This window comes from Parus major, chromosome 24 (assembly GCF_001522545.3).
Source record: "Parus major isolate Abel chromosome 24, Parus_major1.1, whole genome shotgun sequence".
NCBI classification, from domain to species: domain Eukaryota; kingdom Metazoa; phylum Chordata; class Aves; order Passeriformes; family Paridae; genus Parus; species Parus major.
This window is the reverse complement of record NC_031792.1, coordinates 1,710,425-1,728,288: the sequence shown is the minus strand read 5'-3', so window position 1 is coordinate 1,728,288 and position 17,864 is coordinate 1,710,425. Positions and strand designations below refer to the sequence as shown.

Sequence of the window (17,864 nt, the reverse complement as noted above, 5' to 3'; positions counted from 1 at the left end):
TAGGAAATAAAACACTCTAGGCATAGTAAAGTTACTGTAGATCTTTATTGAAAATAAAAAAGAATTTGTCTTTTTTTTCTAACCAGAACAACCCAGAAAGAAATGATGAAACAGTTTCATCTTTGTTTTATGTTCACACACAGAATTTACATACATTGGAGTGAAAGGAATTGAAAAGCAATCAGAGCAACCACAAGCTTGATTCACAACTGCTTTATCCCAGTTTTACCTAGGGAATGTCTCTGAACTTCATAAAACTGGAGGAAGCAGTGGTGAGTTAAGCTCCTTTGAATTAATTTCTTTGCTGGGTTTTTCTGCAAATACAAGCCACTAATTTCAATGCAAACCTCAACTACTGCTCTTTTCCAACAACTTTGTGATCACTTACATGATCTAGTGCTCGTGTCTTCCACATTTGTCAATATCCAATAAAAAAATACTCTTGGAAAGTCTTTAGGACTTTCAACCTGAGTTTTCAAACCTCACCCAAGCATGAACTGTAAGGCCACTTAAAATATTGCCTGGGTGGCAACTGAACTCCAGGTAATAGAGAGTACAATAAATTATTTTGCAGTTAGTCTTGCAAACAATAAAATCCTCTAACAATCCTGGGCTTTAGAAAGCAGAAAAACCCAGAGAAATTGTGTTCACCAGCCAAGAGCCTCTTGTTTGTCAAGAAGACAATAAACAGGGTTTGAAGGGGATGTATCTCCTGAAATATATTTGCCTGTGGCATGGCATTCCTGAGCCTCAACCAAAACATTTACAGTTGCATTGGAGGGAAAAGTGAAGCTACTCATTCTCCAGGAAAGGAAATCAGAAAGCCTTAAAGGAATTGTGTGCACCTCTGGGCCCGGGGAACTTTCCAAGGACAGGTCACTAAAGCTCCCTGGCTCAGCACAGCAGCAGCTTCACACTCAAATGCTACAGAAAAGCAAAAATATTGCCAAGTAACAGTAATGCCATGGATTCCTTTTGGGCTGCATTCCAGATTCCGGAAAATCCCTGTCTCAATGATCTCCTGGTACAGGGCCATGAATTGCAATCCTGACTAAGTAAAAACTCCCAGAGACTTCAGTGGGACAGGATCTGCATTACCAGCCAGCCACTAAATCAGCCCCACACTTCAAATTTGGATATTTGAGAGCCCCAAACCCCTCTGCAGCTAAAAGCCCACAACCCCAGCCCACTGCTCCACACCTGCAGGGCTGGGCTCCAGGGGCAGACAAGGTGAGAGTTCCCAGTTACACCTTGGTGTGAATTCTTGCTCTGCAAACAGGGATCTCTGACTGCTCTGGCATTTCCTTCAGCTTTATTTTCAGACTACTGCACCTACCTGCACCAGCAGAGCAAAGCTACACTTGACGTTTTCCTGATTGCCAAAGGAGTAGTAAAATTTAGGGGGAAAAAATATCAGTTTAGGCCCTCAAATGTTTTCTAGTGGCCTAAATCTGGTGGGAGTTTCTCCAATGGACAGGTCACAGACACACAAACAAGGCATTTACACAAAAGCAGCCCTATTGAACCGGGTTTGCCAAAATTGAGAGGTAATTTTACCCTCACCAAATGCTACAGCTGGCCTTGGCTACACTGGGATCTGTCAATTTGAGACCATGAGGGTGAAAATCCCCTTGTGCTGGTGCTGAGCACAAGTGTGCAGCATCCAAACCTGCCTGGGAGAGGCAGCAGGAGCTGGAACAGCAGAGGAATCTTGTGCTGGGCACCAGAACAAAGCAAATTTCACTCAACACACAAATCACAGCGCACTAAAATTCCCACCCCACCCGCCTGCTTCTCCTCCCTCCTCAAAACCCACCGAGGTGCTGCGTGCAGCATTGAGCATTGAGGCCCCAGATGTGCAACCTAAAGCCCTTCGACAGAGAGAGCACGGCTTAACACGTACGTATCATTGTCTTCATCTTCCAGGAGCAGCTTCTCGATGGGCAGGGCGCCGATGGCTCGCCGGGCATCCTCCAGCTCCTGCGGGGCTGGCTCGGGGATGGAGATGGGCACAGGCACCAGCTGGGGCCCAGGCAGCGAGGAGGAGGCTGCAGGGTACTGCAGGGTGGAGGCTGGCAGGGCAGACAGGGGCTGTGCCCACGGGAAATACGTCAGGGGTGGCTGCTGCTCCGTCACCTCCAGCGGTGGCACCACGGCCGGGGTGGTGCTGCGGGGCTGGGGAGGGGGACAAAAATATAGCAGAGTGAAGCAATTGGCCATGTGGGGCAGGGGGAGGATGCAGCACAGGCTGGGGATGCTCATCCCACTTCTAAGATCCTCATCCTTCCTCTCTGGGTGAAGCTCTGAGCTGAGGGTGACGCCTGTGCCCAGGTCACGCTCGCCTCAGGCTCCCTCCAGCTTTCTGTTCCCATTCCCACCCTCCCGTGACCCTGTCACACCCTGTGCTGGCAGTGCCCTCTGGACAGTCCCATCTTTGCTGCCACCAAGGCTGGAGGCAGCTCATTGTGGCCTCTGGAACAGCTCAGGCAGAGCCACATCCCAAAGCCATCCCACGGCCCTTCCTCAGCACTGAAGGACACAGAAATTTGGGGGCCTTTGGGGGCATTGCTGGGCCTGCCTGAGCAGCCAAACTGAACCAAGGAAAGAAAATCAGCTGCCCCAGGTCCACTGGAACAGAATTCTCTGCCCTTCCCCTCTAAAGGGAATCATCTTGTGTCAGCCAAGTATGTTTCGTCTGGCCTGAAGCCAAATATTCTGTTAGCTTTACGTATTTTGACCTTGCTCTTTTATCCTTTAACAGCAGCTTCTGAGAAATTTATTGCCAAGTCATCCTTCCTGCCTCACCTGATCGATGTGCTTCCTGGAACCTCATTGACATTTTTTTTTTTTAATTTTAAACATGGAAATAAAGAGTGACAATCCCTGCTCAGTCTGAAAGAGTGAAGAGAGCTGGGGAAAAGGAATTTTGGGAATTTTGCCTGACTCCAGTACAACCACAACTTTTTGCCCTGCTCAAACCAAATTACTGTCCAGGAAATTACGTGGCATGGATGCAAAGACACACAACATGACAGTAATTAAATAAATTAGACTAACTACACCCCACGGCTCTTGCTAGAAGGTGAGAATTAACATAATTTCCAGATTGGTGCTTTTGACTTACTGCAAAATTGGTGATGAGAGGCTGGGAGGTGTAGGTGAGGACGGAGGAGGGTCCCACCAGGGTGTAGCTGGGACACACAGGCTGCACGTACATATCTGCTGTGTAGGGACAGCTGCCAGCCTCGTGGGACACGTACTCAGGGTAAGGGCTCCACTGAGCCAGGGGCTGCAGGGAGCTGGGAGAGGGCTGGGGGATCCATCCAGAGGCCAGAGCTCCTTCCTCTGGGCCAGGCAGAGCAGGGCCAGCAGCGTCCATGTCAATGCAAGGCTGGCCTGGAATAACAGGACAGGATTAAAGCCCAGCTCAGCACAGTCCTCCCTGGAGAGTCACAGAGAGTCAGGGATACATTACCCATGGGTGAGTAGGAGGGGACTGGCTGATGGGGCAAAGAAACCTGCAAGAGAGAAGAAAAAATAAAAATCAGAGGTGAAGCCCATCATTAAATTCAATCACTTAGAGAAGCACAAAGCATAGCAGGCATTATCAGCTGATTATTAATGTCAGGATCTGAATTCTCCCACCCCACACAAGGGCGAGAAGAACTGAACCTGGCAGCTTGGACACACCACCCTAAACACCCACAATGTCCCCTCAGCTCAAGGGGACCTTAAAGTGTGTTTAAATCTCCTGTAGCAGAGATAATTCTCCTTCAGAGAGGAGCCAGCCAAGCTGCTGCCTGCTGGGAGGGCAAATGCAGGCTGAAAAAACCAGCCAGGGATGGCTCTGGGTGGTCTCTTTTAGACTCCTGAATAAGCTGCCTCCCTTCCAAGCCACTTTCAGTCCCAAGGAATCAGATCCTGCCAAGTGCAAAGCACTTTCCCCTTTCCATTAAGTGATGGAAGGCGCTCAGCACACTAAAAGCACCCCACCTGAAGAGATATTTTAATGGCATTGCCAGCATCAGGCTACAGGGCCTTCAAAACACATTAGAGATGCAAAGGTTTCTTTCACTGGCACACTATTGCTGGGGCTGGGCAATCACTGAGCTCCTGAGGGAGGATTTTCCCCATGTTTGTTTTTTCCCTACCGTTGTAGCTGCAGTTGCAGCAGAATTATGGATGTTCCCCCTTTTCCTCTTCAGCAGCTCCTTCACCGGCTCCTTCACTCTGACACCTTGGTAGGGGCGAGGCTGTGGCTGCTGCTCTGAGGCAGAAGCTGAGAAAAAATAAAATAAAATTTATGCAACATTTATTTTCCTTTCAGGGACCTCAGATCCCCACAGCAGCCTGGTGGCTGTACCAGGAAAACGTTTATTTTATTCTTCCTTTCCTTTGTGTCCTTCAGTGCCACTGACCTGCAGGGCAGATTTACACATTCCCAAAAGGAAAACCAGACCAAATATACATAAAAAAGTAGAGATTAGATATTTAAAATAAATATATTCACTGTTTAGGCAGAAGGTATAAAAACAACACAAATCAGGAAAACATCTTCACTTGGAAAATCATTTAAACATCATTAGTTGGACTTAAATATCTCATTTTGAGATCAGGCAGGTGCTGGAGTCCCAACCTAGACCAGAGCTGTATTTCAGTTCCGAACAGATTTTGTTCATAGCCTGGTCAGGAGGTTGATAAACAGCTGACGACACATCACAGATCTTCCACCCAAAAGCCTCCTGGCTCACACCCATAAATTCTGCTCCATTTTGAAGAATGAAGTTTACAGCCAGCTCCAAAAGCCTCTCCCAAGGCCATGTGAGCAGTGAAAGCAGGGGAAGCACAGTTCTGCCAGAGCCAGAATTAACAACTCATATTTTACAGGGAGTGTTTGGAGGGAATTGATAGCAGAAGGAAAGCAGGGGATATCAAAAAGTAAAGGCACCGATAGCCTGCCCCTTTCACTGCACTTTGATGTGTAAATACATCAATTGATAAGTTTTCCATTTTTAAAGATTGCAGCTGGCCTTTGGTTTTGAGGTACAGGTGGGTATCCAGCTCCAGTCGCAGTTTTAAACTCTTATTCCACCCCAGGAGCATTTATTTCGATTCATATCCTACGAGAACGAATCATTTCGCCTCAGATCATCTCTCCCAGTCGAATTTAATTCTGTGCACACTGAGATGTTTGTGTTGAACCTTCCTGGGAGGAGAAGAGTGGAGTTCTAAATACAGAGATCATAAATCCACATCAGAAATTACTTAACAGAATAAATGTTTCTGCTCTTATTTCTTTTAAAAAATACTTTTCTCCCTTCAGCTTGGCTCTTTTATTAACTCATTATAAATAATTTAATTATGAAATCTTGATTGGCCACTAGAAATCCTTTTAGGACCAGACAGAACTCCATTTATGCACTGAACTGTTGCCTTTGTTATACACATCAAGGAAATACTTTACTTTTAAATGGTAGTTGAAACAAAGATGATTTTCCAGCCTTTGCCTGATCTACCTTTGCTTTCTGTGGACATCCTTTGAGGCTCTTTAAATCAGGTTTCTTGCATTCCTGTGAATCCTGTGGCTTTCCAAATGCAATTTTAAAAGAGAATAAAGGTTCTTTAAGTCTCCATACAAACATCCATAAGGGCTTTTAATACAATTCACGTTTTGCTTTATAAATTTAATAGGTATTAATTTATTTGAGTGCAAATAATAAAGAGTTCTGGCGCTCTTGGTGCTGCGTGAAAGCATCAACTCCACAAATCTGAGCTCTGCCAGAGCTGCCTGAGTGGCAGAAATGAACATTTTGGGGAGTATCTCATCCCCAGCTCATCAAAGGGCCTCCCTGCAGAATTGGGGTGAGGAAGGATGGTGGTTTCTGGCTCCAGGTTTGGGGGGATGGGAAAGAAGAAATTTACTGTAAAAGCTGACAAATATACCTATTCAGAGTTTCCGGTGTAAGCAGAGTAACCCCCCCCAAAAAATAAAGAGAAAAAAAAAAATTAAAAACCAAAGTCTGCAGATCATATTTCGGTTCCCCCAAGCTGACCTCCAGAAATAAAAATAATGTGAGCACAGCTGCTTTTCCACTGCTCAGGGGTGTGTGGGGTCTGAGAAGCACAGACAGACCACAGCAAAATGGCTTTGGGGCTTCAGGGTGCAATTCCTCATCGAGCTAAAGATACGTGGTCATTTATCAATATCAGCATTTGGAGGAATAATGACAATTAAAATACCTTGGTAAAGGAAGAGCCTGGATTTAGTCATCCTTATATAAAGGTTTTGACAAACTATGAAGCTACCTTGGGCCAAGATTCGGTTATATTTTGATTTTAGCCTTGAGAGCCCAAGTTCCATTCAATAAAATTAAAGGAATAGCAGCAGTGTCCTGGCTTGTCTCCTGCAATTCCAGCACCCCACATTCTGCTGCTCCTCAGTAGGCACATTTTGATTTGCACCTGCTCTGGGAAGCTGGGCCACTTTGAGACATCTCCAGTCAAGAAAGAAGAGAAGGACTCCAAATCCAAGCACTGGGAAGCTTTGCAGTGGATTCCACATTTCATTGGGGCTCATTTCGATGCCTGGGCCAGGCTGCTTCCCCAGCCCCCCACTCCCTCCATCAATGTTATCACCTGGTGTGTTTGCTGAAAGTCCACAAAAGCCTGGAAGGATTGTGAGCAATCTTTAAAAGAGGCTGCTGAACGCCAGAGCTGCTGGAAAGGCACCAAAGGGCTCTGAAAGTCGAGTGACAACAGCAGGAAGATTCCAGACCCTGCCACAACTCAGCCTAGAAGCCCCCAAAGTGCACAAAAATGGGATCAACTTATGCAGATACACACCCCTGATTCTCAAAAAACATTGATCTGAGCGCATCAGGCAGAGAAAGCTCATCAAGACATCGCCAGAAATTCAAAGTCTTTGCTCCCCTCCGTTTTGGTTTAACCATTGCTGAAACCGGAGGGAAGAGAGTGGCAAAACAGCTGCTGGAAGGGTTCAGGCAGTGAAGCGTGGCGAGTTTCAGATCACTAAACTTCACCCCAGCAGCTCTGGCCTTCACACACACACGAGCTGCAGCTCGGTTTCAGCCTTCCAGACAAGGCAGGGCAATTTCCCAGCAGGCAGATTTCAGTTTGAAATACCCTGCCTGCAGCAAGTGTCACACGGGTCCCTCCTGCAGAAGATTTCTGTGCTCACAACTCGTGATAAGCTTATCAATTGGTCAGTGTTAACACTGCAAATGGTTTTCCCTTTTTTTTTTTATTTTTTTTTCTCCTTTCACCCTCCAGTGTAATAAATAATTGAAAAGAAACAGAATGGTTTCTCCTGTTTGCAGTAGCACCAAAAAGCAATTGCTGACTGCAAATAGCAAGAAAAATTGTGATTTCAATTAGCAAACCCCTGAGTTAATGGCCTGGATATTGGAGACCAAATCACATTTTTATCAGACACAGTGAACTTTGGCTAATTAAAAGAAGAGGTTTCATTTCATAGGCTTGTCTGCTTAGAGTCAAATCAAAACTTTTTTACTTCCATGCCAATTGCAAGGGTCAAAACATTGGTCATGATCCTGTCTTTATTTCCTGGATAATTACAGAGCTTACCCCAAAAAACCCAAGGTGATCTTTCTCTGTGCTTTGTGGCCAGTCCAGGACAGGGGAGCAAAGCACTGAAATGCATTTAATTGCCCCAAATCCCAGCCAGTGACATGACAGGGAGTGACTCAGAAATCTTCATTTCAACTCCATCCCTATCCCTCAGCAGCCTTCAGGGTATGTCCTGCTTTTAATTAATATTTTAATTGATCCAACCAACAGTTAAAGGGGAAACGCAGCCACGACCCACCTCCAACTCCAACCCCTGGAAACAAAAATCCAGTTATTTCTGCCAAGATCTGTGTTGGTGGCCACAGGCTGGGGTGGCTGGTGAGCACCAGGTCTCTGGTACCTATCTAAATTAATTAATACACACCTGGCCGATAATTCTCTGGCTGGGCCTGAGAATAAATATCCTCATCAGAGCCAAATAAATAATGAAAACTGAGGAAATGTTTATCTGAGTTCTGTTTGGCCATTTCTTGCTTCATTATCTTTTCAGTCCCAAAGGATACATCCCAAAACCCCAGGTTTGCACATCCAGGCCCATTTGAAGGGCTGGACTTGCAGCTTTTTTTCTGTGCTTTTGAAACAACCCAAATTTCCCTTGAAGTTATAGAGAACACAAGGAAAATTGGGCTGGAGAGGATTATAATTTATCCTGTTCAACACACTGTGGGTGGATAACTCAATAAAGATTTTGCCAATGCAAAGCACCCACCAAACATCTGGGCAAAAAATCTGCTTTAAGACAAACCCAGCTGGGAGCAGGGGCAAAAAGGGCTGAGTGATGGTTCTCAGCAAAAAGAAATGAACTCAGCAAGGTCCTGGGCATAATTCAACAGCCTCAATATTTCACCTGCATACCAACACCTCAGAATCATGTTTGGCTGGGTTTCCTACACTGCACTATAACCACCAAAGTCAGTGAAATATTAATTTGACAGAAGAATATTTTAGATTTGTGCCCAAATATCTTCATTTTCAGGTGTTGGAAGATTTTCCAGGAATCAAACCAGCTTTGGATTCAGGCAAATCCATGTGTCTTGTGCTGTTCTTGAGGAATGCTTTTGAGAACTGTCCTTTAAAAAATATTTCCTTCACGCCTAAAAGTATCTAAATGAGTGGAGAGCACTGTGCAGAGCCTACATTTTGCTCCCACACAAGGAAGGTATTGCAGATGAACAAATACAGAGCGGATTTTCGATCTTTCCACTTGGATAGAAACCAAAATCAAGAGGAGACATAAAATGCTGGCTAATCCCTGCTGCTCTGGCTATTTTAATAAAATAATATAAAAGCTTTCAAGTGCCAAATGGGAGTTGGGTGCCTTGTAGTGGTGAGGGCCACTAAAAATTCTCTGTTTCAGAATAAGAGAAGCCCTGGTGCAAAGGGGAAGCTGAGATAGACAGAAAGTGTCTTTAAACATAAATCTCACCCTCAGGACCTAATTCCTCCCAGCCCATAATACTCTTTCCATTTTAGTAATGCAAGCTTTCCATTTAATTGCTGCTGTGGTCATTTGTAGAGTTTGACACCTGCTTTGCAAAGCATGGATGGGCTCAACTTTCATGTTATCCCTCTTTCCCGGTGGGGTTTTACCAAAATTATCACTCACAAGGTGCAGAATGTTGCAGTTTCGCTCTCAGTCTCATTAGCTGATACTTTCAGAGTGCCTCTGTGCAGCCCCACATCTGTTGTGGGCAGAAAAGCTTTTCTCTTCACTTTAAAAGGGTTTGGGAAGGGATTTGCAGAGGTGTGAATTCACATCTCTCAGTGGTAAAGGGAATCTGAGCGGCTGAATCTCTGCAGGTGACAGCAACCGGGGCTGAGCACCCAAAAATCTTGGACACGGGCAAAACCAGCACCTAAATAGGAGATTCCTGCAGAATTTGAAGGAACTAGGCTGGAAAAGACCTTTTTGATGATGAGATCGTCAAACCCAAGCTGCTTCCACGCCTCTCAGAACACAAACCATTTGTATGGAAGTGTTACCTTAAAAAATTCACAGGGGAGGTAACAATAAAAACAAATGAGGAGGAAATAGCTGGTGCTGCCCATGAATTTCCCATCCCTGAGGGGCTGCTGGGGCTGCTCCTGTTCAGCAGAATCCTGGGGAGCCCCGACCAGTCACTTCTCCTGGGCCGTGGGAGGGGAGGCTTTCGGGCTGAGCCACCCTCGGGGTTTTGTGTGCAGAGGAGTCACTGTGCCGTGACCTGGGGAACATTCCCAGCCAGGCCAGGCTCCCCAAGCTACAGCAGCAAAGTGTCCCAGCTTTCCTGGTGCTCCTGCAGAAACAGGAGCAGGAACCCAGCCACCCCTGAGAGGTGCCCTGAGAAATGCCCTCAGGTGAGGTCACAGCTGCGGCTCGAGGGAGTTCCTGTGTCACTTGTGGGTTTTCACAGAATATTCTGAGCTGGGAAGGCCCCACCAGGATCATCCGCTCTGAAGCGAGTGGCCCATACAGGGATTGAACCCAAAATCTTGGTGTCATCAGCACCAAATGAGTCAAATCTCAGGGTTTCACTTTGGAAAGTTCCCAGGTCACCTGAGCTGCCTCTGCATCAATTTCTGTTCCAGGGCAAGGCCGTGGGTCCCATGTGGAGCATCCGTGGGGTCACAGGTGGGGCAGGAACGTGAGGTCCCAGCCACTCACACTGCCAGGAAACAGAGGTGACACCAACTGGGGACTCACTGAGCTGCTGGGAGCTCCAAATTCCCCTGAAACCCGCGGGATCCAGCACCTGGATACCTGCCCTGACCCCAGGGGACACACAGGGGTCTCCAGGACAATCCCCCTGTCTGCCTTCAAAGCCAACATGGCTTGGAAAACAAGCAGCATTAATCAGATTTCCAACAGTTCCACGCTGGAAAAGGGAATTCTGACAAAAGGAGGGAGATTTGACGATTAACAAGCTCAGGGGACACTGACCAGGAGTTGTCTACAAATTATTATCAGGGAATGATTGACATAATTTGACTTGTCATTCCTGCAAAGGAAAATAATAAAATAAAACCACCAATTCAGTTCCCAATTTCCTCCTACCCAAAGCAATGTTTTTAGCATTGCTTTGTCAATGCAGGAATAAAAAACCCAACCCAAATAAACCATTCAGGGACTTTAGAGATGGAAGATTAGAATCAGGATTTGGATGTGATCATCCTGCAGTTTTTTCCATGTCTTCTCCTGAAAACTGCTCAAGGTGAAGGGGGAGATACAAATAAAACTTCCCAAATACACATTTGAACTGCCAAAATGTTCAGCTGAAAAGAAATAAAGCAGGAAAAAACCAAAGGGAATGGATTTCAAAGCTCACAAAGGCACACAGTTGGTTTATTACAGGTACTGAAACAACCTACAAGTGTGATAAAAAGATGAGCAACGTCAGATAAGTCACTGGCAAGGGTTTAAGAAATTAATTTTTCCACTCAGGTGTGTTGTACCATTCTGTGTTAGTGGAACAGCAGGGTGAGAGGCAAGGGGTGGCAGCACAGTTGCCAAAATGAGCATCACCTACTGATGACAAATGAGATATGATGGTGATAAGAGTGAGAATGAAAACCTTGCAAGAAGCAAACACCTACCTGGAGCAGGATCAGTAAACTACTCCAGCAAAGGTGGGCCCAGAGGAGTGAAATTATCTTGAAAACAAGAAAACTGATTTCCTGTAAAGTCATAACTGTATTGCCCTCAACTGCTTTGTTCCTTATCTTTTTTAATTAGCTGAAAGAAGTACATATAAAAAAAAAAAAGGCACAGAAATAAGATTTCTCACAGGTTTCACTTTTCAAAAGGAAAATTTTCTGCTATGTAACCACGTAACCTTTGATATAATACCTGCATCCTGTTATTGTTTTTATGAATCATAGTCTTCCACTTGATTCATAGTGATGAAAGCCAACAAAGCAGCCCTGAGCTCATATCCCTGCTGGAAAATGAGCATCACACCTCAGCTCTGGCCTCTCTTGAGTCATTCCTGAGCATCCCCTCCCCTGCCACTCTCTGCTGACTTTTCCTTCCCAACCCTCAGCTGTCTCCAGAGGTAGGAAAAGCAAATCAGAGCTCACTTACATTTTTGCCAGTGCATTCTGTGGTGGGATGGAGCTTTTTTTCCCCCTTCTTGGCTGAGGATAACTCGGCTCTGTGCGTGTGTGTGTGGCTCCTGGGTGGGGATGTGACAAGTGAGGGTCAGGATGTTTCTTTCGGCTTTTTAAAAGCGCCGTGTTCCCGCTGAGCCCGGTGACATCATCACCCCTCCAACCACAGCCACTTCTACATTTTCCCTTTGCTCTCTGCTTCTTCTTCTTCTTCTTCTCCTTCTCCTTCCCCATGCTCAGCAGCCCCTGGGAGATGTTCTGCATTTAAAGCTGTCACTGAGATGGGTTTGAGCAATCAAAGGTGGAACCTGCCTCTCCTGGGATTTTCACCTCAAATTTGCAAAGTCAGGGCACAAGGTTGGACAGCAGAAAAAAGTCTTTCAGGAAGATTTTGACCTCTTGTGGCACTAAGGATGATTTTTTTCCTGACATTCTGCTGCTCTGGATGGCACAACCTTTGTCTTCCCACAGCCAAAGCAGCCCCCAGGCCATGCCTGCCTGGCCCTTTAAATGTGCAACCCTTCTAAAACCCAAAATTTGAGTGTTTGCTCCTGCCTTATGAGAATCTCAACTCCCTGGGGCCACTAAATTTGAACTTGTGAGGAAACACCTGTAAACACTTCAAGCCCCATTAAGCCAGGACGTCCTTCATTTAAAAAAGAAACCCCTTTTTTTTTTTTTTCTGTTTTGTTTTTATCAAAATACAACACTTCCTACCCAGGGAGAAGCTGCCCTTCCAAAAGAGCCTGCAAAGCTGAAGGAAGGTCACAGGAACCGGGAGAAGTTCCTGGCATTAATGACAGCACCAGTACCAACCACACAGTGAGCACAACCCTCTTCCCTCTAAAAATCAGACCTCTGGGATCAATTTTCACAATTAACACTGACTTTGGAGCTTCATTCCCAGAGAAATATTTGTTGGAGATGCAGAGTGAGGTCAAGGTTTCATCATTCCCATGGTGCTGTTCAGATTTAATCATTGAACTGCCCCAAAAATTTGCTCTCTCAAATGTCTCTTCCCATAAAAATGACCAAAGCATGGATCTGGTGAGGTTTTTGGCCAGAATTCTACTAAAGGAATTTTATGCTTCCAGGTGTTTCAGGCACCTCTTGGGAACTGATCCATTCTGTGAACCATTCCACAACCCACCAAACAGCATTTGGTGGGAAAAAGCAGATTAATCAGATGAATACCTAATTGTACTCACTCTACTTCAGAGACTTGTCCAAAAACCAAAAAGGAAGCAAACCCCAGAGCAAGCAGAGTGGAAAGAATTAAGGGATGTGAGTGTCTGCCTTCCAAAATAGCCCCGACCTCCTCTGTTCTCAGGCATGAGGGCATTGTTCAGCCACATTTTGCATATCTGAATTACTGCTGAGTACCAGCCCCACGCTGGGACATCCTCCCTGCTGCTGAAGTGCTTCGTAACAGCTGATACTGCAAAACCAGACAGGTGGGCTGGGGTTGAACTCCCAGTGAAGCCAGGAAAAGCACTGAGGCTGGTTTCACTGGAATTTCAGCCACTCCAGAGCACAGAGGGACCCTGGACTCTCCTAGCTGTGAGATATCCATGCTGGATTTCTCCCTAAACTAATGAAACTCCATTTCAGAACCCCCTACATGTGTAGAATTAAGAAAATGTGCAGCAAATCTCTTCCTGAGGAATTCAACTGGAAAGCCAGGGCCTGAGCACACATTTGGGTTTGCTGAAAGCCTGAAGGACAGGGAACACTGGGAGAAGTTCTGGAGTTTGGTTGGAGCAAAAGCAGTGCCAGAGGGGGCTGGAAGTGTTCTCTGCTGAGATTTTCTTGTGGAAATTCTGGATTCTGACAGCACAGAGCTCCTGGGGCAGAGCAAAGCCCAGGATGGAAACCTGGCCACAGATGCAAGAATATCTTTGTCCCTGTTTCCTTTTGCTTTCCTTGTTTCCCACTCCAGTGCTGCATTACATGTTTTTGGTGAAATCCTTCGTGCTTCACCTCTCTCTTGTTGGAGAGGTTGTGTGGGGAGAAGAATCTCATTGCCATTGATTGCCAGCCTCGAGCTTTCTGTTCCTGGAATATTCACTGCTAGGCAGCCCAGTGAAATCATCATTTAGTAGGATCTGACCGAGTCTGACAAGACAGAGTTGATCATTCTCAGATAAGGGAATTTATTGCTTTTGCTGTTTACCAGATCACTTTATTTTCTTCCTAGCTGGCCAGAGCCTGAACTCAAGGGTTCAGGCAGACCCTGGGCTGGTTTTTCTCTCTGAGAAAACCCTCTGTGCACATTTGGGCTGTGCAGAGCAGCAGCAGCACAGGCTGAGATTTGTGCACAGCGGCTCTGGGTGCAGCTGAAGGCAGATTGTTTCACAGCCCAGAGTAAATATACAGCCTCATATTAAAAGAATCGATATGTGCTTATCACCCTGCCCTTAACTGTGCTTTAATTGAGCTCAGAAAAGCTCTGGGTAACATTAAATAACTCAGGATTAAACTGGTTTTGAGGTCTTTACATCGATACTTTAAAAATACGAAGCCAGGCAGATAAGGTCTTATTGTAATAAACATTTAAAATGAGGAAGTTGCAGGAAAGGGGCACATTTTCCTCAGATAAAACTGTTTTGGTGGCTGATAATCTTCCATTTCCATATTTTACACGTGGTTTCTAGATTACCTTTTGATGTGCTTAACAAAGAATCACTCTCCAAAAGTAACTTCAATTGTACATTAAGATAGGAAGGGCCACATCACCCCACACCAAGCAAAATAAAAATATGAGTTTTTCCTCATTTAATGCGTTTTATAATTAAGGACCATTTATTTATGAGGTGCAAAGGAAGAGACAAAAGCAGAAAGAAAGATCAAAAACACTATATTTGCCTCTTCCTCTGAAAAATCTCATTCATTATTCAGGTTTATAAATGTGAACGTGAATGATCATAAACTTTAGGTCTATAAATAAGTCTGGAACCCCAAAATTGCTGCAGACCATCCATCCTTCCCTTTTTTTCTGGCAAATCCTTTCTCCATATCCCCCATCCCTCCTGCCACTGCTTCTCCTCAGCACAGCAGTGCAGGTGAGTAGGGTGAAGCCATGGGGAGAAAGCAGATTTTTGGTGATCTTGCAGCTAAGCTCTCTGCAAAAAACATGTTTGTACTCAAAGCTGATGCTGCTCTTAAGGGGAACTAAAACCAAGAGCTGGCCCTGCTCGGCCTGGTCTGGCTCTGCAAGAATTTTGAGTGGCAAATAGAAATATCCAGTGATTTTATACCAATCTGAACTTGAGTTTTGTTCATTCCCTCATCTCTTTGGTGTTGTTTTGCCAGCCCAGCTCCAGGGAATCAGTGATTTTCTCCCCAAAGTGGATTAATGCTGTTGACAGAGGTGCTGGCCGCTGGGTTTTGTTGTTGTTGTGGGGTTTATTTTCCTTTGTTTTTAAACAAGTCAATATTAGCATTTCAGTGCTGCCATACAGCACAAGAGGTAGCAGTATATAAGGAGCAGTTTGATATTTCAGAAAGCTTTGTGCTCTGAAAACACTAACTTTTGAGAACACAAAACCTAAATTAATCAATGAATCTTTGGATGAGTTTAGGAAGAGCCACACTTAGAAAAGATTCTCATACTCCTTTCCTAATCAACCAAGAGAAAGACTGGATGAAATGAAAAGCTGAGTCTCATTTAAGGCAACAAAAATCTGACACAAGACCGAGAAAGATTTGTTATTTCAGATCACAAATTCTAAAATCTGTGTCTTTACTTTGCATCTTGATATTGAATATGAAAATATTGCAGGAAACCACCCAGAAGCAGAGCTCAGAGAGCCTGGATGAGTTCCAGCCAGCTGATGGGAGTCCCATCCCCTGCTTTAGGAACATCACAGGGTGCCCTGGTGAACTCCCTGTGCACACCCAGAGCTCTGGGCCACACAAAGCCACCACCCTCAGCTCTCCTGGAAGGACTCAGAGCAAGGAATTCGTTCTGGAATTGATGAGGTGATTCAACAGAAAAATTGCTTTGCTCCAAGTCACATAAAAATAAGAGATAGGAAAATGTTTGTATTTTTTTTGGAGCAGAGGCCAAATTTTGGGGCCAGCCTTGTGGACAAGGTCCTGCTGATCCTGTGCTTCCCAAAAAGTGCATCACTGTTTTTTTTTTCACCACCATAATTAACAGTGAAACGAGCGTGGTGCACCGAGCTCTGTTTTGTTGGGTTTTTTTCTTCTTCTTTCGTTTTTTAATACCCATGTCAGCCTCACACCTCCCACTGCGCCCTCTGAAACGAGTTCTGATTAATTCCTCAGCTTTGATAAGGAACAAATGATGCAGCCCTGGTGTGTGCTCAGCACTGGAGACGAAGTCCTTGGGCAGAATAAAGCACCAGAGCCCTCTCAGGCAGCCAGGACCCGATCCTGGCACGTTGCTCCAGGGTCATTACGTGGATCTTTTCACACAATAAATTATCCCCTACACCAGGCACAAAAGAAAGTGGGAGACCCTTCAAAACTCTGCCCAAGTGAAAATATTTCTAAACACCCTCAAGAAAATTCTGAGTTCTGGAGTAAAGAGAAAATTTAAAAAAAAATAAATCCAACTCAACCATATTTATCTGCACTTAGAGAGGTGAGAATTTCCCATCAGCAAGTACTTGTGGCTTTTTTAGCACAAACCAAGTACCAGGAGAGCTTTTTCCAAGATTTTTTATGCTTAGGAGATGACCTGGTGCATTCCTAAACTCCAAGATGCAACTGATACACCCCCTTCAAAAAAACCCAGACCGACACAGAACAACTTCTTCAAGATTTATGAATATACAAATATTTAAGAATATATCAATATTTATGAACACTGTTTCTAGCCATCACCTCCCTGCTCTCAGCTCTGCCCTGCCCTCCTGCTGCTCTCACAGCCCATGCCCAGCACGGCCTCGGGGATTTATTTCAGTGAATTCTGTGATTCCCTGAGAGGCTCCTAAAGCCCCTGGGCTGAAAGGAGAAGGGGCAGCATCTCTGTGACTTCCCCACCCGGTGCTTTCCTGGCTTCCAGAGCCTGTGCTCACCACCCAACACGGGGCAGAGCACCCAGATCCACATGGATGTGTTGGGAAATCCGCAGAGCCGCCCCCAAAACAAACCCAGCGCTGACAGGAATAACAGGATTAAGGTATCAGCTGGCTCTGGGAGCTGCCAGGTGACACCTCAGGGGAGCCTGAGCAGCTGGGAAATAAATGCAGCACAAAGTTCCACCTCCCCTCCTGAATCCAGGCTTTGCCCATCCTGCACGGAAGGAATTTTTGCCCCCCCAAAAGTTTTGCTCCCTCTCTGCAGAGTCTGCTGAAGCACAGCAGAAAAATCGAAGCAAAAAGCACTTTTTGAGGAGTATTTGATGGTCTCTTTCTGCTCCCAGGGGCAGGACTGCAGAGCAGGGAAGGTGTGTAACACGAGCCCAGAGCTGCTTCTCACGTCCTACATTCACCATTCGCAGAAGAGGCTTTCATTCCAAATTCCTGTTACTGCTGACACGAATTTAGGTTCTGAGAACGGCACTTTTGACTGGATGCACACTAAGGCAAGTCCTAGGAAGGCGTTTTGGAGCTCTGAGTGCTCCGTTCCCACCGTGGAACAAACCCATCTCAAAACTTTTTAGAAAAGGCACATTCAGCCCTGTGCCCGACTCAGCAGAGCAATCCAGGGGCTCCAACACCTCCTTTCACACTCAGACATTGTCCCAGGCTTGCCAAAACCTGACACCCAGCATTTCTTCAAGCCAAGGGTCCTTGATATTCTATTATCAGGTCAGAAAACCAGGCTGCTTCCACCTGATGGATTTAACACACAAACCTTGACTCTGAGGCAAAAGTTCAACCCCAAATCGAGTCACAAAGAAAGTCAAGTCCCTTTTGCCTGGAACCTTCTGGAAAACAGGTGGTGAGAGCACTCTCTGAGCACGTTTGGAGTTTGGAGGAGGAAGGGGACCCAGCAGCTTTGGCAGCATCTCCTGCCTGCCTTCCCCATAATCTGTGCCGAGGAGTGGGCAGAGAGTGCCGAGAACAATAGCGAGCTCTGAGTGTACACAGCAGCTCCCGTTGCTTCATTTACTTTTCTGTGGTCTCCTCCAAACCTCTGGGAAAGCCCCCTGAGGGTGCAGCTGCTTCTGAAAGCTCGGCACGTTTACTTTTCCCAGG

At 45.7% G+C, this 17,864-nt stretch overlaps 1 protein-coding gene across 1 annotated transcript; it reads right to left on the bottom strand.

Annotated features, from left to right (window-relative positions):
- Window positions 1–26: 26 nt before the first annotated feature.
- Window positions 27–11,768, bottom strand: POU2AF1 (POU class 2 homeobox associating factor 1). The gene is made up of 5 exons (XM_015649647.2): window positions 11,669–11,768; window positions 4,152–4,279; window positions 3,476–3,518; window positions 3,125–3,396; window positions 27–2,175 (listed from the first exon to the last, which is right to left on the bottom strand). The coding sequence occupies exons 1-5, from the start codon at window positions 11,682–11,684 to the stop codon at window positions 1,864–1,866; spliced, it is 771 nt and encodes a 256-aa protein (XP_015505133.1). The 5' UTR covers window positions 11,685–11,768; the 3' UTR covers window positions 27–1,863.
- Between the last annotated feature and the right edge of the window lie 6,096 nt (window positions 11,769–17,864).

Coding starts and splice junctions, on each gene's coding strand:
- POU2AF1 (XM_015649647.2), bottom strand. Junction 3,397..3,475: donor CCCCTCCTACTCACCCATGG/GTAATGTATCCC, acceptor CTGTTATTCCAG/GCCAGCCTTGCATTGACATG. Junction 2,176..3,124: donor CTCTCATCACCAATTTTGCA/GTAAGTCAAAAG, acceptor CCCCCTCCCCAG/CCCCGCAGCACCACCCCGGC.